General features: G+C 36.8%; 1 protein-coding gene across 2 annotated transcripts in view; it reads right to left on the reverse strand.

Annotated features, from left to right (window-relative positions):
• Positions 1–23,307, reverse strand: part of TINAG (tubulointerstitial nephritis antigen) — an 88,792-nt gene extending 65,485 nt beyond the window's left edge. Inside the window, exons 1-3 of one of the 2 annotated variants that reach the window (XM_037843939.1) lie at positions 23,092–23,307; positions 4,496–4,559; positions 3,752–3,841 (exon numbers count right to left, since the gene is read on the reverse strand). In XM_037843939.1, the coding sequence (XP_037699867.1) occupies positions 3,752–3,841; positions 4,496–4,559; positions 23,092–23,221 (284 nt within the window). In that variant the 5' untranslated portion in view covers positions 23,222–23,307. Of the gene's footprint in view, positions 1–3,751; positions 3,842–4,495; positions 4,560–22,866 lie in introns of both variants that reach the window. The other variant, XM_037843938.1, reaches the window with a different exon arrangement.
• Between the last annotated feature and the right edge of the window lie 1,942 nt (positions 23,308–25,249).

The following is a 25,249-nucleotide window of genomic DNA, read 5'->3' on the forward strand; positions in this document are numbered from 1 at the left end:
TTAAGAAAGCAACTTTAGTGCTCAGTCTTGAAAGATGAAAATAAGTTTGATGGCCAAATGTGAAAGAAGAGAATATTTATTCTAAATAAAGGCACCTCTTGAGCAAATCACACAGGTTTGAAATTGAGTAGCAGTTTGGGTAATAGCAGAGAAGTTAAATGCTTAAAACTATGAAAGGGGAAAGGGCAGCAGAGATTGGGAAGATTGTAAAAGATCAGGCAGTAAAGAAACATTTAGGCTAGATTTTTATTTATGCTAAGGAGTATAAAGTATATTCTGTAAGCACTGGAGAGTCATTCAAGATTTTTAAGAACATGAGTGGTGGAATCAAATTGTTTTAGGATAACCAATAAACTATAATAGATAGATTAGAGTTTAATCAGACAGGCATCGGGGAGATCAGTCAGGCCATTTCAATGCTAGGCTGGATAAAAGAATGCACTGGAATACAGCATAGGAATGGAGAAAAGAAATATGTAAAAGAAACTTTGAGTGTGGGAATTAGCAAGGCTTAAGTGACTAGGAGTGAAGAGGGAGGAAGAATCAAATTAACTTCAAATTTTCTGGTTCAGTTGACTAAGTGGAAGGTGATGCTGGTAAGCAAGGATAGATAGAGGAAATTAATCCCTTTGATTTGGGGTATGCTGATTTTGAAAAACCTGTGAACTATCAAGGCCAGTTTATCCAGTAGACTATTTTGAGTTCATAAGAAAAATCAAGTTTAGAGATATTGTGATAGATTTAAAATGGCCACAAATTATATTCACAGGCCCTTCCATCAAAATATGGAGTCTACTTCCCCAAACTTTAAATCTGGGCTGACCTGGTGACTTGCTTTGACCTATGAAATGTACTAGTACTGGTATTGCACAACAGTCAAGCTTTGACCTCAAGAGAACGTGCAACTTCCACTCATACCCTATTAGACCACTGCCATTATGTGAAGAAGCCAAGGCTAGACTTCTAGAGACATGTGGTCCAACGCAAAAACCAGCAGCAACCACCAGACATGGGGGTGAGGCCATCTGAGAGCCCCAGTTGAGGCCCCAGATGTCTGCAGACACTTGAGTGACCCCAGAAGAGACCAGGAAAAGAGCCTCAGCTGTGTCCATCCCAAACTGCTGATGTGAACAAATGAAAAGTCTGTGGTTTTAAGCCACTAAATTCTGGAGTGGTTTGTTACACAGCAGCAGATAACTGAAACAGTTATGTACTTCCTTTTTTTCCAGTAGTTTGCTGATTATTACTTATACCACTGATTTGGCACTTATATCGTGCTCTATCATTGGAACTCCTTTTACACAGGTATGCTATTTTGACTTCCCAATTAAATGGTAAATTCCTTTAAGATAGCAACTCTTTATTTGTATCCTCAGCAGTGCCACAAGTGGAATACAAGTTTTATTAATATTAATTGATTGCACTGAAAAGTAAATAAGCACCAAAATAGTGATGTAGAATGAATAAAGACTTGGATCTAAAATACTACCAGGATATAGGAAATAAATATTTTAAATCAAAGGTTGTGTATTTGTATGTAGGCTATTTAAAAGAGCACTTAATAAATATTGAATAATATGTTTATATTTTCACACATGAAAACAATTTGAGCCTCAGAAAGAGAATAGCTGAGAATATAATGTTCTTTTAAGTTTAATGACTTTTTCCCTTTTTTCCCTGGTACATAGTTTTACCCCTTTTCTTCATTGCTTGTCTCATCTATTTATTTTTCTTTCACCTCTGTTTGTTTCCTTTTGCTTCAATTTTACTTCACTTTTTACTCTTTTAAACTCATTTACCAGAGATAACTTTGACATTGTTTGCTACTTGAAAGTAAGGCCTATGTCTCTTAAATAGTCTTAGAGTATTCTCAACACCCAACAAATAATGGAAAGTTCCTCCTTCCAAGTAAGGCAGCCATGATGATTAATTTCATGTGTCAACTTGGCTAGGTTATGGTGTCTAGTTTGGTCAAGCAAGCACTGGCCTGATTATTACTGTGAAGATGTGTCATAGATGGAATTGCATTTACAGTCAGTTGATTGCGTCTATGGTTGATTGCATCTGCAATCAACAAAGGAGATTGCACTCAGCAATGAGGGGAGTCTCTTCATCCAATCAGTTGGATATGGTAAAGCCATAACTGAGAGGTTCAGAAGTCAGAAAGAAGAATTTCTGCCTCCACTTCAGCCAGCCAGCTTCTCCTGGGGAATTCAACTTCACTTTCATTGGAGTTTCCACTTGCAGCCTGCCTTACGAAATTTGGACTGGCCACTCCCCACAGTCACATGAGCCAATTCCTATAATAAATCTCTTTTGTGTGTCTGTATGTCTGTATATATACATCAGTTCTGTTTCTGTTTCTCTGGAGAACTCTGACTAACACAGCAGCATTCCTCAAAACATCCGTACTCATACATGTACTTTTTTATTTCCATATTCTTTTAGAGTTGAGACTGATTTCTCGTATGTTTTTAACAGTAGAAAAGTAGCTACTTTCTTATGGCTACTTGAAACTGTTTGCTTCTTATGTGGAGCATTTGAATCCTTTTAGGAACCTCTTTGAAATACTATCTTCTAATGACAAATACTCTGATATTCTTTTAATGACTTAAATGCCATCTAGCCACAGAAAAGTAAAACTAGTTTTCCCTAGAAATACTTAAAACGTTAATAACATATTATCACTTAAAATATTGGTTATCAATTACATGCACACACATGGAGAAATTGAGGGTGGTTTAAGAATATTAATGTCAACTGTGACTTCCTATATTTCATGGCTTCCAGGAAAATACTTCAGATACATTGAAATTCAGTGTCTCCATTATGCTAGAAAACATACACCTTATATATGGAAGAAAATTAGACTTCTATTTTTTAAAAATACATTTCAGAATTGCTTTACTTTTCCAGTTGCTTGACAATAGATCTTCCTATGTTACATCTGTTTGGGAATGTAAATACTGTTATCTAGGATATATACAGATTTGATTAATGGCGTTGGAGAATTCCTGAGGCAGATACCATCCTGTCCTTCTTTCTTTCAGTTGTATAAAGAAAAGCCAGTATTGGCACCAAAATCTTAATTCCCTCTATGTAAGCAGAGAAGCCACCTAACATTAATTTGCAGGAGAGCCTCAAACAGTTATTTCCCATAATTAAGTGTCAATTATTCCTATCTTTAGCTTAATAGGAAAGTGAAATAGCTCAGCCTGTATTTTGACTTAATTGTATGAAATTATCTAGATTTCAGTCATTTCAGTGAAATTGTCTAGATGAATTGGTTATTTAGGGGAATGATGAAGATGGAATATTGTCCTTTTAAGCAGAGATTCTACCCAGGATAGCTGAGCATGTGGGTGAATGGGTCAGGGCAGAAGCAGAGGGCAAGATGGTTAGCCTAAATAGATGAAGTTTGCCTAATTCCTGGTATTGCTTGAATAGTTATCCAAAGCGAAGCTCCCTCCACTCTCCTCATTCACACCATGATACTGCTCTTTCTGAGCCTTTTTAAAGACCATGCTATAAATTTCTTCCTTATTATTTGTGCATTTTAGTTTAAAATTATTTAATGTTTATGTCTTATGCATTCCAATTCTACTTGTCTATCTTCCTTACCATTTCTCTCCCACTCTTTCTTTTAAAATAATGGCCACACTTTTAGAAGTAAATGATAGGAAAAACATCACTTGAAACCAGAGGATTAAGTGGGACTTCCAGAAAGACTATAAAGCAAGATTCCTCTCACCCATAGTCTTCATTATTGACGTGTTCAATTAATTCTGGACGGACAAGACATACATGTTGAGAACATTTCCACTGCTGTCCTGAGCATGTGCTGCAGAGATATGAAAAGTACAAAAGTGGCCTGACCTTTATGGAGTATATTTCAAAATTAGTAACAAGAGCGACACATTGCTAAAGCATAAACATATTTCTTGATTAAGGTTAGCCATATGGCTGTTGGATTCTTGGCAAAATAAATCTTAACACATGCATTAGCTACCACTCAATCTGCTCTTATTTTCTACTCTAAGCAACTAATAAATGAAATGACCACACATTCATTGAAGTTTGAAAACATAAGACAATTTGGACAGTTGATTCAATGTTGTTGTATTTGGAAGCATTTTGCAGGCTAAATCTTTTAAATCAACTTGTTTCTAGATACAGTTATTGTGCTAAAAGAAACAAGATTTGCCTGTGGTATATCTGTATTTTTATAATTAAGAATTATAATTATATTTCTGCTGTATCATGAAGGCCCATTATCAGAGCATCAACCTAAACATTAGAAGATAAATTCATGATTAGGTTTTCAACATTCATTAAAATTAAATATGCTTACAAAAAACACTACAGATATATAGTGTCATATGACTTAGGACTCTTTCTATGCTTAAATATATGCTCAGTTTCACAAATATTCCTTTAATTTGAAGAAAGTATACAAGACAGTAGAATTCAGTTCTGTGTCACTTAAATGCATTACCAGGAATTGCAGTTTTCTTTGATTACAGATCCTTCTTCATAATGTTGACCATCTTTGAAGCAACCTGTCAACATAACATGTAACCAGATGAAAATTCTAAATTTTGTAAGAAAGTGCTTTAAAACAACAATTAATCTAAAATTGTGTTTGGTTTTTCAATTATACAAAAATAGTTGTTGCCAACATGATAAAAATCCCTGTCCTGTTTGTATCAAGGATTGAATTATTCAGGACTTGTTTATTGAGCTTTTACCTTTAAAATGAATATTACATTCTAACAGAGAGGATTTATAAAGCATGAAACGAAGAAGTTTCTATACCTCAAAGGAATTTGTCAAAAAGGTAAAGAGGCAGCCAACCCAATGGGAAAAAATTTTTGGAAACCATGTATCTGACAAAAGACTGATATCTTGCATATATAAAGAAATCCTACAACTCAATGATGATAGTACAGACAGCCCAATTATAAAATGGGCAAAAGATATGAAAAGACAGTTCTCTGAAGAGGAAATACAAATGGCCAAAAACACATGAGAAAATGTTCAGCTTCACTAGCTATTAGAGAGATGCAAATTAAGACCACAATGAGATACCATCTCACAACAATTAGAATGGCTGCCATTAAACAAACAGGAAACTACAAATGTTGGAGGGGATGTGGAGAAATTGGAACTCTTATTCATTGTTGGTGGGACTGTATAATGGTTCAGCCACTCTGGAAGTCAGTCTGGCAGTTCCTTAGAAAACTAGATATAGAGTTACCCTTTGGTCCAGCGACTGTACTTCTCGGTATATACCCAGAAGATCTGAAAGCAGTGACACAGACATATATCTGCACACCAGTGTTCATAGCAGCATTAGTCACAATTGCCAAGAGATGGAAACAACCCAAATGTCCTTCAACAGATGAGTGGATAAATAAAATGTGGTATATACACACAATGGAATACTACACGGCAGTAAGAAGGAACGATGTCATGAAACATATGACAACATGGATGAACCTTGAAGACATAATGCTGAGCTAAATAAGCCAGGCACAAAAAGAGAAATATTATATGCTACCACTAATGTGAACTTTGAAAAATGTAAAACAAATGGTTTGTAATGCAGAATGTAGGGGAACTAGCGATACAGAACAATTAAGGAAGGGGGAAAGATAATCCAATAAGAACAGATAAGCTATTGTGGGTAAATTTAACGTTCTGGGAATGCCCAGGAATGACTATGGTCTGTTAATTTCTGATGGGTATATTGCTATATTAGGTTACTTTCTTGGGGTAGAGTATGAATATGTTGGAAGTAAAATAGTTATCTTAGGTTAGTTGTCTTTTTCTTACTCCCTTGTTATGGTCTGTTTGAAATGTTCTTTTATTGTATGTTTTTTATAATTTTTTAATTTTTAAAATTTTTTATACAGTTGATTTAAAAAAAAGAGTTAATTAAAAAAAAAAAGGAAAAAAATATGCAGAGCCCCCTTGAGGAGCTGGTGGAGAATGCAGGGGTATTGGCCTGTCCCACCTCGATGGTTGCTAATGTGCTCACAGACATAGGTGACTGGTGGTTTGATGGGTTGAGTTCTCTACCACAGGACTTGCCCTTGGGAAGACTGTTGCTGCAAAGGAGAGTCTAGGCCTCCCTATAATTGTGCCTAAAAGCCTCCTCCTGAATGCCTCTTTGTTGCTCAGATGTGGCCCTCTCTAGCTAAGCCAACTTGGCAGGTGAAATCACTGCCCTCCCCGCTACGTGAATCTCCCTGGCAACGTGGAATGTGACTCCCGGGGAGGAATCTAGACCCGGCATCGTGGGATGGAGAACATCTTCTTGACCAAAAGGGGGAAATGAAAGGAAATGAAATAAGCTCCAGTGGCAGACAGATTCCAAAAGGAGCCAAGAGTTCACTCTGGTGGGTACTCTAACGCACAATATAGACAACCCTTTTTAGGTTCTAAAGAATTGGGGTAGCTGGCGGCAGATACCTGAAACTATCAAACTACAACCCAGAACCCATGAATCTTGAAGATGATTGTATAAAAATGTAGCTTATAACGGGATTGGGAAAGCCATAAGGACCACACTTCCCTTTGTCTAGTTTATGGATGGATGAGTAGAAAAATGGGGGAAGGAAAAAAACAAACAAACAAACAAAGGCACCCAGTGTTCTTTTTTACTTTAATTGCTCTTTTTCACTTTAATTATTATTCTTGTTATTTTTTTGTGTGTGGTAATGAAGGTGTCAGGGATTGATTTTGGTGATGAATGCACAACTATGTAATGGTACTGTGAACAATCGAATGTACAATTTGTTTTGTATGACTTCATGGTATGTGAATGTATCTCAATAAAATGAATATAAAAAAACTAGATTACAGAGGAATTAACCACTAATCATACACAGAATTTATTAATGTGCTTAAATAAGTAATAAAACAGTGTTCAAAGAAATTTTTAGCATTTCTCACTTTTAAAAAGCTAATCAATTCTCATAAATGAGTATAATTAATTTCATATGACTAGAGAAAGTAGCTCATAGTTTTGGACCAAAATATAAAGCTGTTTCACTGAAATCATCTTTAAAAAATGAATTCCATTTGTTTCTTCAGGAGTTGGATTAGGAGAAAGTGTGATAAAACATAAGATTGTAGCCATTTGTATTCCAAATCCAAATTTTTCAATTACTAGCTGAAATTGGTTGTTAACTAATTTACCAGACTATATAAACTATTCAAAGGAGATCAATGATGAATCATCATCATATGAAAAACATCAGTATGATATTATAACTATAGCAGTCTGGTTATATATTGAATTCCTTTTCAAATATAATTTGCACAAATTTAAAATTCACCCTGAATTAGCAAAGGCTCTACCGCATCTACTTTGTCTCTACAAAACAGCGAAACCTTTTTGATAGAAGCATATAATTGATAGGCTGCACCAGTGGCCCTTCCTTATTAAACAAAATGAATTCTAAACTTCTATTCATAAAATCATAAGAAAAAAATATATGTTTAGGAAGCATTCCAATGGAGCTGCTTTAGCTGCTAGTCACGATGCCTCCACAGTCACTAATGGAATAAGTTATCCTGTGATTTTTCAAAAATCTGTCATAGAAAACATTTTACAACTTCCCCTCCTCAGCACATACTATGTTTTTGCTGTTCAATATTCTGCTTAATGAATCTGAATCTCTATGTGCATAAATCTATTCACCTCTTCCTATGAGTTTTTGAACTTCCATAATCATGGGAAGAAAGAAGGAAACCACTTCTTTCCTAGACCACAGATTTCTTACTGCAGAAAATTCAGGGAGTGCAGAAGATATAACTTTAAGTCAAGTTCAGAGTTTTAATCATCACACAAGAGTAGACACTTTTAATAAGTGAATTAACACTATGTTTGTAACTGTAAGAGACCCTAGGACTTTTTATGACCTAGAAGCAACAAAAAATTCACACAGCGATCCAAGTGTTCATTCAAAGGCAGGAAGTACTCCCTGACCATTTTTAAATGGAGAGTGGAGGACAAAAACAAAGATAATTTTTAGTCAGACCCATGAATCTGCTTGTTCAACATACCAGCAACATGGTATGTAAGGGAACAGAAATCATAAAGTGCCAAAAGGAAAAGAGCCTGTCCCTTCTCTGACCTGTAATCCAGCTAATAATTTTGAAGTCAGGGGAATGACATCACCAGGCCTACCCCAAATAATAAGCACTAAAAGATCCATCTCTTGGTCACCCTTCCCAAATATCAAGGGAAGGATACTAAAGTGAAACTGCTTTCACTTTCATCTCACTCGAGATTCGGCTTCTTGGAAAAACACATCATCAGTTACATTGGACTTGGGTCACGATGCTGATCCATTGAAGCAGTCGGCATCTACACAACAGAGACCCAGTCCACTTACTCCTCTTCTATATTCCTCCCCAACTCCAGTGTAGCTGCATTCTCCATACAGCATTTGGAAAACTTGTTTAAAATATAAATCATGTCACTCCTTTCTTAAAATCCTCAAGTTTTTATTTTCCCACCAAATTTAGAATAGAATCCAAACGTCCTACCACAGCCTACAGGACTTATCCAAAGTGTCTCTGTCCCTTTCTCCTCCCCCATGACTCCTGCTGAGCTGACTGGGGTAGGGCCCCTAGAGTAATGAGAGGTCAGCAATAATAGAACTGCAGATGGAGAGAAGTTGATGAACATATTTTGGAAGTAGAGCCGACAGGAACTGCTCATGGGTTCAGTTTGGGGAATGAGTTAAAAAGAGGACTCAACAATGTCTCACTAGGAGTTTGGAAATAGTTGGGTGGTGAAGATTGAAATATCTGAAATAAAGAGCAGGTTTGTGGCAAAAAAAAAAAAAAAGTTCTGCATTACATATTTTAGATTTAGATTAAATCTAGATTAGACATCTTAATGGAGATGTCAAGTAGGCAGGAATTTATGGAAGACAAGACTGTGTCAAGGCTGGGAGTGTGAATTTGGGAGACATCAACATATATACGGTTTTTAAAAGCCTTGAGGCTAAATAAGACTCTGCTGGAGAGAATGCATACAGGTAAGAGAAAGGGGTCCAAAACTGAGCTCAGAACACTTTAGCAGACAGAAACCCAGATGAGGAAACTGGGAAGGAGTGGGCTATGAGGAAGTAGAGAATTAAGGAGAAGTGGTGTCAGGGAAGGCAAACAGAAGAAAGGGTTTCATCTAAGTGGAAGAGATCAACTGTGTAGAGTTCTGCTGAGAGTTAAGAAAAGGAAAACAAATATTCCAATATTGTGCTTGGTAACATGGAAGTCATCAATAACCCTGCCAATCGAGGGTTCAACAAAGTAGCAAGGAGTGATGTCCTGCAGGAAAAGGTTGAGAGAGTCTTGGAAGTAAAGAAGCAGTTTTTTCTTTGAGATATTTTGCCATTAAAGGCAAGAAGGAAATGGGATGGTAGCTGGCTCAAGACAAGAGTAAAAGGAAGGCTTTTTTTAAATTGCGAGATTCAAAGATACATTTTGCAAAATGGTTGAACCAGGGGAGAAAAGAAATTTGATGCTGCAGGAGAGAAAATGAGTGAGAAAGAGGAAGAGAAAAAGAGTCTCCTAAGAGTGAAGATCTTAAAAAGACAAGAGAGGATGAGATTTAGAACTCAAAGAGGAATTGACTCCATCTAAGCTATAACACAGGTGGAGGTAGGTTGAAAACTGTGATGGTGGGAGATGAGAGAATGACTGTCTGGTGGGCTTTACTTTCTCAGTGAAACATGCATGAAGCACCTCAGAGCAAGTTAGTCACATTGGTTACACACAGAGCATCTTGACAAAAAATAAAAATGCAATGACTGTTGAAGGTAAGGGAGCTTTTTAAACTTGAACAGCCTCTAAAATAAAATTAGGCAAATCATATATTTGAAGAGTGAAATAGTTCTTAATGATTTAAGAGAAGATAATATTATGATGTCTATAATTTATTTTAAAATACTTCATCATAACATAATGTGTTACAGTCTAAAACTCCACTTGAGGGCAAGCAGCTCCTTGCTCTACAGGAATTCTCACCCCAGGGGTGGTCTGCAGTATTTATTCCAAAGGCTAGACTCCAGGGTAGCTGCTACAAGTGCTTCCATTATCCATGTTTTGTTCAACACTAGAATTTTTGAGTATTAGTACAATCAGTGTCAGAAATGGGCTCTCATTGGTAAAATTAAGAACTTGTTAATCAGTATAATGGTTATAAGTGATCAGCTCTTATGGGTTAAATTAATAGAATTCAATTCATGTGGATTAACTAAAATGTTTTAAAGTCACTACCAACTCTTATACCCACAGTTTATCCCTGTCTCTTAAGGTCAAAAGCCTGTATTCTTAGACCTGGAGCCCTCTTATTGCTCTTTCAGCTGCTGAGTAGGAGTAGTTCAGGAAGGATTACAGAGTCCTACCTTGGTAATATTATCACATGGGTCTCCAATAAATATTTCATGCAGGCTGAATGTTGAAAACACTGAAAAGACAGGACTTGAAACTTCAAGAAGCATGCAGAGGTTACACCAATTAATTTGTGTCTCCTTACCAATATACATTTTGCAACTGCCACTCTGTGTGGTAGAATTTGAACTGTTATTTACCTTCATTAAAGGGTTTTTGAAGGGGTAAATAACCCTCATCCAATTCAAACACATCAGTGGCTTACGTTTTTTACCAACGAGAACATGAGTTGTGCATAATCAAATTAGCTTAGGTCTGTTCACAACAGATGGCATAGTAGACGCTTTCCTTAAGATCTGCTAGACCAAAAGATTCTGTCCAGAAAATCCACTCTGGCTCTGTTTCAAATTCTGTCACTTGTTTTCTGTATTCGACATTTGAAGTTCTTCAAAAACTGGAAGTTACCATCAGTATGGGGGAAAAAATACAGAAGGAAGATGTTTACCAAGACTTCCTACTTCCAGTTTATATAAAATGGACATATAGTTTTTATGTATGTATATATAATGCATAGTATTAATTCACTGATTTAAGAGAGTTATTATTATAGGTCAGTAAAAAGAAAAAAATAATATTTAATAGATCTGTGAATGAACAGCATAGCATCTCAGAAGAAAGTTGCTATATACATGCCAAAAATTAGTGTAAATAATGTTCCATTGTTTTTTGGTTTCAGTTAAATGTGCACATTTTTTATTATGCTATAGTACCATTTTCTTTTCAGCCAGATACTTTCATAAGCAAGATAAAATTTAAAAGTTACTCCCATGATAGCAATTATAGCCTAATATGAAATTTTTGCAACTAAATAAAATGATTAAATGCTTCCCCTCCATAATGAACAGAGTAAAAATTTGTACCTGGAACACAAGTTCTACCTAAAACATGACCCTAATTTAAAGTCTTAGTAAAACTCCAGCTATCAGCAAAAATTGACATTGAAGAAATAGCAATTATTTTTCTGAATGGACCATATTTCTCAAAGAAGAAAAACTCAAATACATGTTAGCAATCAAAACACTGCGGCTTATATTATGGTATTGAAACTAAGATAATATTAAATTGAAATAACTTGAATAAAAAAATAGACATCTAGATAACTATTGTGCTTTCAGATGCTTTGACACTATTAATTTTTTGGAAGAGACTGATGGTTATTCTTAATATCCATTCCTTGCTTTTTTTCTTGTAACAGAACCCAAATTTATAGCTGAAACATTGCCATCCAGCTGAAAATACAACAAAACAAACTTTAGTGCTCAGCCTTTCTCGCCGCTTACCCTAATTATGTTCTCGCCAATGCTCTTCTACACTCTAGGATGTCTTCTTAAAATGGAGGGATCATACCCTCCTTTCCCATATGTTGACAGGAACTCAGAGGTGATGTTTGGAGCACTAGAAGTCACACTGGATCATAAATACAAAGGCCACACTCTAGTTATGTGGAAGACAGAAAGCTAGATGGAGCCTGGTCTCTAAAGAGATAGTGGATCCCGGCAAAATATACTTCTGTATTAAAAATGTGTATGTTAATTTGGGTTGTTTCCAACCGACCCAATCCTATTTGGAACATGGTATTTATTAAATAAGAATTCACCATTTTAATATATTTACCTTAAATTTCCAGTTAAAATTGTAGGGTTACATTATTGGTCACACTGAGCTCACATGTGGCATTTGATTATTAGTCATATGTAATAATTTCTAATCACTTCACATACCTAAGTTTTAGCTACCCACCTAGACCACAAATTTCTTGAGGCCAGGGACTTTATAATACTCCTCTCTTATTAACCTTAATGCCTACCACAATAACAGATATATCAAAAATTATAAATACTTTCAATTACTCTTAAAAGATCTCCACTTTCAAAAGAACATAAAATTTCCCACTAAAACTCTGGATAAACAACACTTTAATACTTTACAAATACATTTTTTAAAACTATTTCAAGGACAAGAAACTCATGTTTTCCAAAATTATTTTCGTTCTTTATAGTCACATAGGAAAGAGAATTATTTTATAATTAACAGAGAATTTGAAAACAATCAAAATCCTCTAGATAGTCAATTCAATCCAAATTCAACTGATATCTAATAAGCCCCACTTCCTTCAAGACACTTTAATTAGTATACAATAAATAGTCACCATATTTAAGAAGCTTTCAACATAACTGATATAAAGTTACTACCCTATTAAACAAGTGGAATGAAACAATGAATGAGTTAACACCTGAAGGGTGTGTGGAATAGTGCTTGGCTTCATGGTAAATAATCAATAAATTTTAGGTAGTAGGAGGAATAGTAGGTTCAGTAAGCAATGAAAAAATCATGCTACAGAGGGTATCTCAGAGAGGTCTATTAATTCAGTGTCTGCCATATACGAGATGTTATAAGAGGCATATTGCCCTTGACCATCGGGCCCTACCTTGTACTATGGGGATCTATGGTTACAAAAAAGTATACTCCCTAACTTATGCTAAGCATAGGGCTCTTTTATCATTATGTTGTTTAACAGCACTAATTCTCTCAGCAATCATACCAGCTGAATAAAATAAAGAATTTTAGCCAAAAATGCTTAAAATTTCAAAGAAATTATGTCTTTTCAAAAGCAAAATACACACAGCTATAGCAATCCAGGACTGCTACATACCATTCTATGTAGGTGCTGTATTGAACAATAATGGAGCTCCACTCACAGACACTGCATGTGTTGAACCCTGGCAGGTAATGGAAATAAGAGAAATCGACCAAATAGGAAATAGTGGAGTGAGGTATTTGGCAAAACAGAAAATGCATGCATTACTAAAAAAGGCCATCCACAACTTATCATCAACTGAAAGTTTTCATGCTGAACTGTGGACCCAGATTGCCCGATCTTCCAAGTATTTAAGAGAAGCTAGAAATCTTGATTTTTAAATAAAAACTTCTGACTTTTAAATGTTTCTAACTCTTGCTACTATTTCCTTCATGATTTTATTTTTTCTATATAGATCATCACAGTATCTGCAAATAATGAGTTTTGACTCCTTTCCTCAGATTGTTTCACTTCATTTTTATTTTCTTAAAGCACTGACAGGAACCTTTTTTGTTAAATAGTAGTGAAGATGGTAGGCATCCATGTTTTTTTACTAATCTCAGAGGAAATACATCTGAAATTTCTCCATTATCTACAATGTTTACTTTGGCGGTTTTGGTATTGAAATCTTTGCCATGATAAAGAAGTTCCTTTTTATTTAAATAATAAAGTTCAGAAAGGCTGCCAGGTAGAATATGAACTTTCAAAAGTCAATTTATCTACAAAAACAATGACCAACTAGAGAATGAAATTTTGAAAAACTACGCAGTTCAAAATAAATCTAAATGTATCCATTGATTAACAAAGAGTAAATAATAACACTATACAGAAAATTTTAAATTCTATTTAAGACATTTTTAAAAATCAGAATAAGTGGAGAGACACACTATACTCTTGGATTACATGCCTTAACAACACAGAGTTCAGTTTTCTTCAACATGAATCTATACATTCTGTGCAATCCTATTCAGAATTTTACATGGAGTTTTTGAGGACCTAGATATATTTTATTAAAAATTTTTATGGAAGATTAGATGTCTACATATAGCTGAGTAACCTAGAAAAAGCAAGTGGGCTTGCTGTACCAGATATTAAGACATATTACAAGGCTGAAGATAAGAACAAGCAAATCATAGGAAGAGGAAACCTAAATATTAGCAAGGATATGAAGAGATGCTCAAATCCATTAGTAATCAGAGGAATAAAAATTAAGATGATGATGAGAAATCATGTTTCACCAATCAGAGGAACAAAGGCTACAAAGCTGGAAAAGGCCAAGTATTGGAGATGTGGGGTAGAGGGGTCCTCATATATGGCCAATAAGTGTGTAAACTGATGCAGCCATTCCTGAGAGTCATCTGGAAATACTTAGGTTAAATGAATATATACCCTGGACAGGGCAATCCCAGTCTTGTCCATATTACAGAGGCCAATAAATAGATATATATGAGGTTCTCCATCACGGGCATTTCATCTGGTAGCAGGTTGCTGGAGGCAACCTAGGTCTCCCTCACCAAGGGAAGAGGTAAATAAATGAGATGGAAAAACACCACAGAGAACTAGGCAGCAGTCAGAAGCTAGCAGTCACTAGACTAGGTGAGCATGTAGAGACACGAATATATCCTTAAAACAAGATACTGTCTGAAAAAAAGGAAGAAACAGAATGAGGAATACAAATTAAAGGTATATATAAATGTACATAAATTAATATTTCAAGTACACAGAATGAGACTACATGTTTTAAAAGAGCACATACAAGTAAAAATAGGTCAGGTTAGCTACAGAAGGAGATGGGAATGGGACAGAGATAAAAGGAAATCAATCATCAATCTATCTGTGTCTCTATAATAAGAGAGCCACATGGACCAGTGACAGACACTGAACAGAGCTTAATTAATTCAAACCTCTTTGCCCAGAGATGGCAATGAAAAAAATCCAAGTTATTTGACTTTTAAAAAATAATGTCTATATTGGTCAAGGAGACCATATCTTTAGCCTGGCAGGATGTCATTGTGACAACTCTAACACATAAGCCTCCCTAATCTAATGCTCTTTAACTCTTTTCACCACCTACTTAATTGTTACTTCTTCACCATACAGTTTCCTATAACTTCCCCCTATGCAAACCACGTTCTCAGCCCAGAATACTCAAACCTCCTCCCCTTCACTTTATCACCTCGATAATGCCTATTCATACTTTATGACTCAGCTGTTAACAGACTGGGTCCCATTATACTGAATATATTTCTCCCATACCTATTACCTCATTTATTAAAATAATCTCCTTACATGTCTTTTTCCTTTGCAAGCTCCTCAAGGACAAGATCATGTCTAAATCTGTCAGCTTCACTCCCCACTACTGTAACCCCAGTCCAAGCTACCATCTTTTCTCATCCTTCATTGCTGCTTGAAATATGGTCTGCAGTCAAGAGCAGGCCTGAGAAAGGTTGACTACTTGGTCCATTGCATGTTAGGTGTGAAAAATGAGAACAGGTGTTTAGAAATCTTTATAGCAATTGACATCCCTATGACATCCAAGCATGTGTGATTTCTATTTTACAAAAATATTGGTCCATGAAGGATTGAAAATAAAGTGTTGGGTATCACCATGATGGCTTGAGAAGTTCATTCTTGACTACTGCCATCACCTCCCACCTTTTGCCCTACTTTTGCTTTTTTCCTGCCACCAACCCAATCTTAAAAAATGACTTTTATGAAATGCCCAGCTAATTTCCCTACTCAGCACAGGTTCATAAATTGCAGGGTTTGGGGAGACAGGACAAGATGGCAACATAGGAAGGTGTAGAATTTAGTTAGTCCCCTAGAGCAACTAGAAAATAACCTGAAACAAATGTTTGGGGGATATCCGTGACCAGACACACATCATACACTAGTCTGGAATGGGTGGAACAATTGATATTGCAGCATAGAACTATAGGTAAAGAAATAAAGCTCCCTAAACTGTGGAGCTGGCACCCCTCTCCCACCAGCACAACAGACTGAGTTGGAACAATTCCCTATGGGAAAAAGAAGGGATATCTGCTGGGGGCAAGGGAAGGTAGCTCAACCAAGCTCCAACTGTAGTTTTAATTAACAAATTTGGACTAATGAATACAAGCTATGAGCACAGATAAACCTGCAGCAAGCAGGAAAGGAACCCTGAGGTCTCTCCTGGCAGAAAGGAGTCAGGGCTGAAATAAATAAATAAATACATACATACATACATACATACATACATACATAAACAAACAAACGAATAGATTTTTGGAGTTGGCTGAGCTCAGAATACTGGAAAATGTCTGTGTCCCAAGAAAAGGGGCACAAAGAACCAGGTACCAACCCCAGTTGACTGGCAAAACAGGGGAGCTGGGGACTAGTTCTGAAAAGGGAATTTCTTTCTTTTTTCTTTTTTTCCTCTCATTCTAAGCAGCTAATTAGGGAAAACCTCAGGTATTTACAATTTTCAGCACTGACCCAGGCAAGGGTGGAGCTAAGATAGTTAGACAAAGGAGGAAGTCAAGTGAAGGAGATAATTCCCTAAAGGGCTTATTTTACCTAAGAAAAGGGGGCAGAGCCCAGCTCAAGTGGCTGCCCTCCCTCAGAGAATTCAGACCCCAGGGTCTGGGAAAAAAGAAAAGAAAAAAAAAAAACAGAAACAGCTTAAGCTTGGTTTCTGATTCACCCTTGGCCCTTGGGAGGGAATTAAAAGCACCACTCCTCTTTACATGGTAGGGAGCTATGGGCTGACAAGCAGCACCTGCTGGGTGGGATAGGAAAAGCACAGAGTCTAGAGGAAAGGCTGACAATCTTCTGCACCTCATCCTCAAGGAAACTTTATACTGATTATACCCCTGTCCTGAGACTTGGGCCCATGTGCTCTGGGAAAATCTGATTGGGGTAATCAAGGAAACCAGATGCCTAGACAACAAAAAATTATGATTCACAGAAGGAACAACAAAGATATGGGCAGGTCAGAGGAACAAACTTACACTTCAAGTGAGATACAGGAGTTGAAATAACTAATTAAAGATGTTCAAAAAAATCTTTCAAATCAAATCAATGAGCTGAAGAAAAATGTTGCAAAAGAGATGAAGGATATAAAGAAGACACTGGATGACCATAAAGAAGAATTTGTAAGCTTTAAAAAACAAATGGCAGAACTTATGGGAACAAAAGGCATAATATAAGAGATGAAAAACACAATGGAGACATACAACAGCAGATTTGAAGAGGCAGAAGAAAACATTCATGAACTGGAGGATAGAACATTGGAAATCCTACACACAAAAGAACAGGTAGGGAAAAGAATGCAAAAATAAGAGCAGGGTCTCAGGGAATTGAATGACAACAAAAAGCACATGAATATTTGTATCATCAGTATCCCAGGAGGAGGAGAGAAGAGAAAGTGGACTGAAAGAATAATGGAAGAAATAATCACTGAAAATTCCCAACTCTTATGAAAGATAAAAAAATTACAGATCCTATAAGCACAGCATACCCCAAAAGAATAGATCCAAATAGACCTACTCCAAGACACTTAATAATCAGATTATCAAATGTCAAGAACACAGAGAATTCTAAATGCAGCAAGAGAAAAATGATCCACCACATACAAGGGAAGCTGGATAAGACTAAGTGTGACTTTCTCAGTAGAAACTATGGAGGTGGGAAGACAGTGGTATGATATATTTAAGATACTGAAAGAGAAAAACTACAACCAAGAATTCCATATCCAGCAAAAACTGTCCTTCAAAAATGATGGAGAGTTTAAAATATTTTCAAACAGACACTGAGAGAGTTTGTAAACAAGATACCTGGTCTACAAGAAATCCTAAAGGGATCACAGGCAGATAGGAAAAGCAAGGAGAGAGAGAATTGGAGAAGAGTGTAGAAATGAAGACTATCAGTAAAGATAAAGGGAGAGAAAGAGAGAGGAAAAGTAAAAGAAAAAATATGACATATAAAATCCAAAAGACAAAATGGTAGACAGTAAACACTATGTTGAGTGAAATTAGCCAGAAACTAAAGGACAAATACTATATTGTCTCACTAATATAAACTAACACTGATGAGCAAACTTTGAGAGTTAAAGTTGAGAATACACATTATCAGGAAATAGAAAGAGGTTAGAGACTGGGCATTTGATGCTGAAGGAGTGCAGAAGTTTCAACAGGATTGATTGTATAGATCCAGAAAAGGATAGCACATTACAGGATAGCACAATATTGTAAGTACTCTGAACAAAGATGAGTGTGAGTATGGTTGAAAGAGGAAGGCTAGGGGCATGTATGACACCAGAAGGAAAGATAGAAGATAAAGATGGATTGTATAACTTAGCAAAACCTAGAGTGATGAACAATGGTAATTAAATGTACAAAAATAAGAATATTTTTAAAAGAGGGAGAACAAATGAATGCCAACATTGCAGGGTGCTAAAAATTGGATGGTATAGTAGAAAAATACAATTATGCAAACTAGAGTCTATAGTTAACAGTAACTTTGTAAGATGCTTCCATTAATTTTAAAGTTACTTTCTATAGTTAACAGTAACTTTGTAAGATGCTTCCATTAATTTTAACAAAGACAATATACCAAAGCTTAATGTCTATAAGAGGGGAATATAAGGGAGTAGTATGGGATTTTTGATGTGGTGTTGTCGTCTGACCTTTCCATTGTATCTTATTTTATTTTATTTTTATTTTCCTTCTATCATTTATTGTTTATTTTTTATTCTTCATTTTTTTCTCCTTTCCTCTTTCTTTGTGGAACAAATGGAAATATCCTCATATAGATTGAAGTGGTGAATGCATAATTATGTGATCAAACCAGAAATCATTGATTATTTATCTAGGATGGATTATATGGTATGTGAATAAAACTGTTTAAAAAATAAACAGAAGGATACAATTGCTGGAAAAAATGTGGAGAGAGGTATGTACCTATTCCATTGGTGGGAAAGTAGAATGGTGCAGCCCTTCTGGCAGGCAGTGTGGTGGGTCCACAGGAAGCTAAGAATGGGGCTGCTACATGGTCCTGCAACCCTGTTATTGGGTAATATATACTTGGAAAAACTGAAAGCAGGGACATAAATGGACATTTGCACATCAGTGTTTATGGCAGCAGTATTTATGATTTTCAATGGATAGATGTGGTCTAAGGGTACATCAATTGATAAACAGAATGGTGAACTGTGGTGTTTACATACAATGGAATACTGAGTGGCAGCAAGAAAGAATGAAGAAGGAATGAAGAAGGTATGCAACTAGGTGAATGGACCTTGAGGACAGTATACTGAGTGAAATAAGCCGGAATCAAGAACACAAACATAATGCCTCACTATTATGGACTAACTATAATGTGCAAACTCTGAGAATTGAATGGTTATCAGGGGAAGGCTTATTGTAAAGCTTCCTAGATTGTAAGTTCTTACAGCAGTCACACCCATTCATGAGTTGCAATGGTTATTTCTAAATTCTGAGATGCTAAACTGTTTGTGTATAACCTAATTGGTCCCTGAAACTTCAGGTGTATGTGTGACACTTGAGATTCACAGCCAGAGTTCAGCAGCTATGAATGTCAGCATTACCCTTACAGCAACTGTTAAAGAAACTGAAAAAGAGATCAGATGTCAATTAGAGATACAAACAAAATGTACTTGGTTGGGACTAAGGTAAATCAGACTAAAGGGTGAAGGATGATATTGACTGTGTTTTAAAACCTTGACTTCTATGTGAGACCAAAGGAAGAGATGTTTATATGGTTCAAAATCTCTATTTTCTATGGCACACTATATAATTTAACTTGTATGGTCAGTTTATTCAAGCACCATAATTACATGGAACCTTGAATGGGAGATGAGATCTTGTTGGTTTGTACAGGTTAGTGTGAAGCCCTGATACAACCCAGAGTAATTTGGTCAGAGAATAAAAAGTTTTGCAAAGCCCACTTGAGGGACTGGGGGAAAATGTGGTAATATTAATCTTCCCCACCTGGGGAATTCCTGATATTCTTGCAAGCATTGGGGACTACCAGTTTAATTGGCTGAGCCCTTGATCTTGGGGCTTGCCCTTAACAAAACTTGTTACTGCAAAGGAGAGGCCAAGCCTATTTACAATTGTGCCTAACAGTCAACTCCAAAGAACCTGTTTTGTTGCTGAGATGTGGCCTCTCTCTCTAAACCAACACTGCAGGTAAACTCACTCACTGCCTGCCTCCCCCTCCCCTGCTACATGGGACATGACTCCTAGGGGTGTAAATCTCCCTGTTAACATGGGACATGACTCCTGAGGATGAGCCCAGACCCAGCATTGTAGGATTGAGAAAGCATTCTGGACCAAAAGGGGGAAGAGAAATGGAACAAAATAAAGTTTCAGTGGCTGAGGGTCTCAAACGGTCAAGAGGTCACTCTGGAGGGCATTCTTAGGCACTACATAGATATTCCTTTTTAGTTTTTAGTAAATTGGAATAGCTAGAAGGAAATACCTGAAACTGTTGACTGCAACCAAGTAGCCTTGATTCTTGAATACAATTGTATAACTATATAGCTTATGCTGTGACTGTGTGATTGTGAAAATCTTGTGACTCACACTCCCTTTATCCAGTGTAGGGACAGATGAGTAGAAAAATGGGGACAAAAAGTCAATGAATAACGGGGTGGGGAGGGGTATTTTGGGTGTTTTTATTTTTATTTTTTTATTTTTATTCTTCTTTTTAGTTTTTTGTTTGGAGTAATGAAAATGTTCATAATTTGACTGTGGAGATGAATGTACAAATTCATGAAGATACTGTAATCAATTGTACACTTCAGATGATTGTATGGTATGTGGATATAACTCAATAAAATTGCATTTAAAGAAAATTGCAGGGTCCAGTGGAAAAGAAAAAGGCGGGGCTTCATTCAAAAATTACTAAAACTTTCAAGATGGCAACAGCAGAGCACGGTGGTCACATGCCCATAAAGTCAGCTCTGATCCAACTTAACATCTCCCAGTGCGTTCTCATAACAAAATAAAATCTCACAATGTGGCCTGTGAGACTTGGCATTACTGGACCTCTACCTCCTTCTCAAACCTCATCTCATATCACCCCCAACCCTCCCCTGATCATTACTCTCAGGATCAGTGATCTTCCAGTTTTTGGATGTGCCAAGCTCCTTGCTCACTGGTCTGCAACACCCTCCTGCCAGCTCTTCTCCTGCTCACTCCTCCTCACTCCTCAAGTCTCAGCTTAAACATCTTCCTTAACTGACCACCCCACCCTCTAGATAATGCTATACATTATGTTACATTTTAATGTTATATTCTGTTGTACTTTCTCACAGCACCCTAAATGTTTCCTTCAGGGCATTTATCATGATTCACAATTGTACAGTAAATTTGTTAAATGTTGTACCCTCCACACTGGACTATGCCCTCCATGAGAATAAAACCTCTATTTTCTTCCCATTGCTGCCCCAGCACCAAGCACACTACCTGGCACAGGGCAGGTGTTCAAGCAGTATTTGTCCATGAATACCTAGGTCTCCCATGCCTTTGTGGGGTGAAATAAATGTTTGCTGAGCTATTCATTGGTAAAGCCACAGGCCTTGGATAAAAGACAATTGTGTGGAAAATTTACCATAACCCACACAGTGTGTGTACACACACATACACACACACACACACACACACACACGGGTTTTTAAGGGAGAATTTCCTCTATTTCACAAACCGTTATTAGGTATAAAGGCAGTAGCGTGCATGAGATCTGGACTTTGTGATAAGAATAATGACTCCCTAGTTCATCTGAAATTGTCTTCTAACTGTAATTTTAGTTACCATGTTCTGTTTACAGTACTGTGACAGAGCTCTGATTAAACCTGCATTTCTGCTAAGGAGATTTGACTTGATGGGTGACAGAACAGTTCTGTGCAAGGACAGACAGAGCCTCACAGGAGTGTAGCTGTAGGGTTTTTGTTTATCCCTAGAGTTTGATTATATTAATTGTTCAAAAGTTCTGGCCATTTTTGATAATTAAAGAAATACAGTGAATCCACCACTCTCCTTGTGAATTATTTGTGTTTGCATTAATGCACTCAAACTCAGTCCTTCCTAATTACTATATAAGTGGACTTCCTTTTTTTCTTAACAGTTTAAAAAGTTCCAGACTGACAAAATAAAACAAAACAAATGAAAAAACACAACACATACATAGAATCTATTTGTCAGTGTTTAGACAGAGAAGGTATCTGACTTTATTTTGCTTTTTCCCTGGTTTTAATGGCATAGCTATATCACAGTTTCTAATCCTAGAAGATCCATAAGCTCCATGTAATAAGTAAAATGCTATATGAATCTGAATCTGAAGATGATGACTTCCATGAGATTCTCTAGGAGGCTATGCTCCAAAACCAAAACAAAACAAACAAACAAAAAAAAAAAACTTGAGGTTCCTAATGTCAATACATTTACAGGGAAAGAGAGAGTTTTAAGTAATCCTTATATATATAAGTTGAGAGAGTGATTAAAACAGGTTCCAGACCAGCACTCAGAGCCATCAGACCAGAACTTTCCTGAACATGCTAATTAATATGCTGCAGGTACCCTGCAACTAAACTGAAGCACTTTAACAATCCAAAGAAAGTCATCTTGGCAATCACAACAGAAGTACATTCATTCAAAAGAAAGAAAGAAAGATAAAAAGAGGAAGAAGGAAAGAAAGTAGGGAAGAAGGAAAGGAAGAAGGAAGGTTGGGAGGGTAGGAGAGGGTAAAAAAAGAGAGTTTGTTAGTTCTTGTTATTATGAGCTAGGATAATACTTAAACTCAATATCAAAGCCTACCTTCTAGATACCAAGGCTGAGTGTGAGGAGGCCATTGTTCCTTTTCCCGGCAAAAGGACTTGTAATCAGGACAGCAATCAGAATTTTCCCTTTCACAGAATTTATCACAGTAACACAGTGCATTCACCTCATAGAACTCAGTGACACAGCCATCATCTCTGTCTTCACAACAACCAAAACGTCTACAGTATTGCCCCTTGAAGAGGGCTCTTTTGAATCGAGTACCTTCCAAAATGGTGTGATTCCTAGTCACATAAGCTCCAAGGGCCACCTCTCTTTGAGATAAATACTGCTTCTCCATCCAAATTTCTTTTGTGAGATAAGCAAAGATAAAGACCGTAAATCCAGCCCACATTCTCTGGAGGTCAGGTGAGTTTTCCACTCTCTGTATGTCCAACACCCTTGGCTTGGGGGCTTGTCCTTGGAACCTAAATTCTAAGCATGAAGACACCTCAGCCTGAACCCTGAAACTGATCCTTTTATTTTAACTCAGTAAACTTCTTGTAGTTAAATGTTAACCAGGGATTTCAATGTTTTCCCAAGATAATATAAGTATTAGAAGTAGACCATTGTCATTCCTCCAGAGTTAAAAATTTATAATATTTTATGTAACGTGTTTTCATCACCATTAAAATACCTACATAAAATCATAGGTGTTGATGATTCATTAAATATTACTTGCCCTCCCAAAGACCTAGATTCTCAAAACAGAAACCTCCCTGGAATACACCTCAGCCCAAATTATGGCTGTAATCACCACTGGCAAGGTGGAGGAAATTTAAAAATCTAAAACACAATTATTCATTTCACCTTCTTGTGCTGCAACTAAAATCCAAGCTCTCCTGAGGTTGCCTGCTAGGATCTGTCATATCAGTAACAGTTGCTCTAAATCATGCCTAGTCACACACTGGGTTGATTTCCCATCTGTACCCTATTTACCTACCAGAAGCATTTTAATTTCAAGGCTTGGAGGAGCCTAATTCATCTAGAAATTCCCTGAGGGTGATCTTAGTTTTTCCCACTTGGCAACAATATGGCAACCTGCCGTAGCTGTAAGGCAGTTTATAGTCACGAAGAGTCAGTACCCATGCTAGAGATTGCAGGAGTAGGGACTGGTGAAAAAAACTCAAAGGTCACAAAGTATTTTGTGTTTCCATAGAGCTATGCATTTACAGTGGGTTTTGCGATCCTGCATTTATTCATTAACCACAATAACTCCCTTTATATTGGGATAAGTAACTAGCAGACGATGATTCAGCAACAGTGACTGGGTAGCTCAGTGGAAACAGCCAGTCTTCGCAATAAAAAACCTGGACTATGGTCCCGAAGACACTGTTTAATTGGCTCTGTGACCTAGAGTTCATCACTTACTTCTCTGGCCCGTGATATTTTCCTTTAAAATGAGAGTCTCCCTCTCCAAGGCTAATTCATAATTCTAATCCTTCAAACATGTTCCCTAACCCCTTGTCTTAACCGTCATTGTGTTGCTTTCTTCTGACACCTTCCTTTCAAACTATAAACAAGGGCAAATCTCTTTTCTCTAATTCTACATTATTCTGGTTTACTCTCCATAATCCCCCACCTCTCCTATCCAGCAACTGCTGTCTGTACTCCCTTACCATCCATTGTGCAAAGCACTGTCTACTTTCCCACCTCATAATGAACTGCTGTCTCAAAAGTCACTAATGAACTCCTAACATTCAATTTCCATGAAACTTTTTCCACCCTTTCTTGTATATAAATCTTCTGCAGCCTTTAGCACTGTATAGCAAACTGATCAATAAAAGAGCCTAAGAATGATACTGCTGCAGAGCAAATCCTAGTTTCACTTCTGTCTTTGGGCAAGTGGCTTAATTTCTCTCTCTCTCAATTCCATCATCTGAAAATTTTGGATCATAATATTTATTACCACATCAGGTGAGTGGAAGGTTTAGATGAGATAAAAATGCAAAGTTTTTATCAAACCTGCTCCATAAATGTTCTAATAAGTATACCTGCCACCTGGAAACTCTTTCCCCCTTTGCTTTCATTCTCTCCTGCTTCTCTTCCTATTCTTCCTAAGGCTCCCAATGTATCTGCTCAGTCTTGGACTCACTTCCTTCCCTTCTAACTAATCATTTTAAATATGTTTTCATCAACATTCTTGGCCCTTTCCCTCTCTATTTCTCACACCTCATCTTTCCCCATTCTTCCAGCACTAAGTTAATCTAAAAGCCATGGCTGTAAGACTCTACAAGATACACCCCAGCTCTGTTCTCTCTCCAGTTTTATTTTCTAACCTTTACTCATTGCTCATATTGGTCCAGCTGTCACACTAGAATACTTGCCATTCCTCATACATACCAGGCACACTCCAGTCTTAGGACTTTCGCACTTACCATTC

The sequence above is a fragment of the Choloepus didactylus genome, chromosome 7 (assembly GCF_015220235.1).
Source record: "Choloepus didactylus isolate mChoDid1 chromosome 7, mChoDid1.pri, whole genome shotgun sequence".
Lineage (NCBI taxonomy): Eukaryota > Metazoa > Chordata > Mammalia > Pilosa > Megalonychidae > Choloepus > Choloepus didactylus.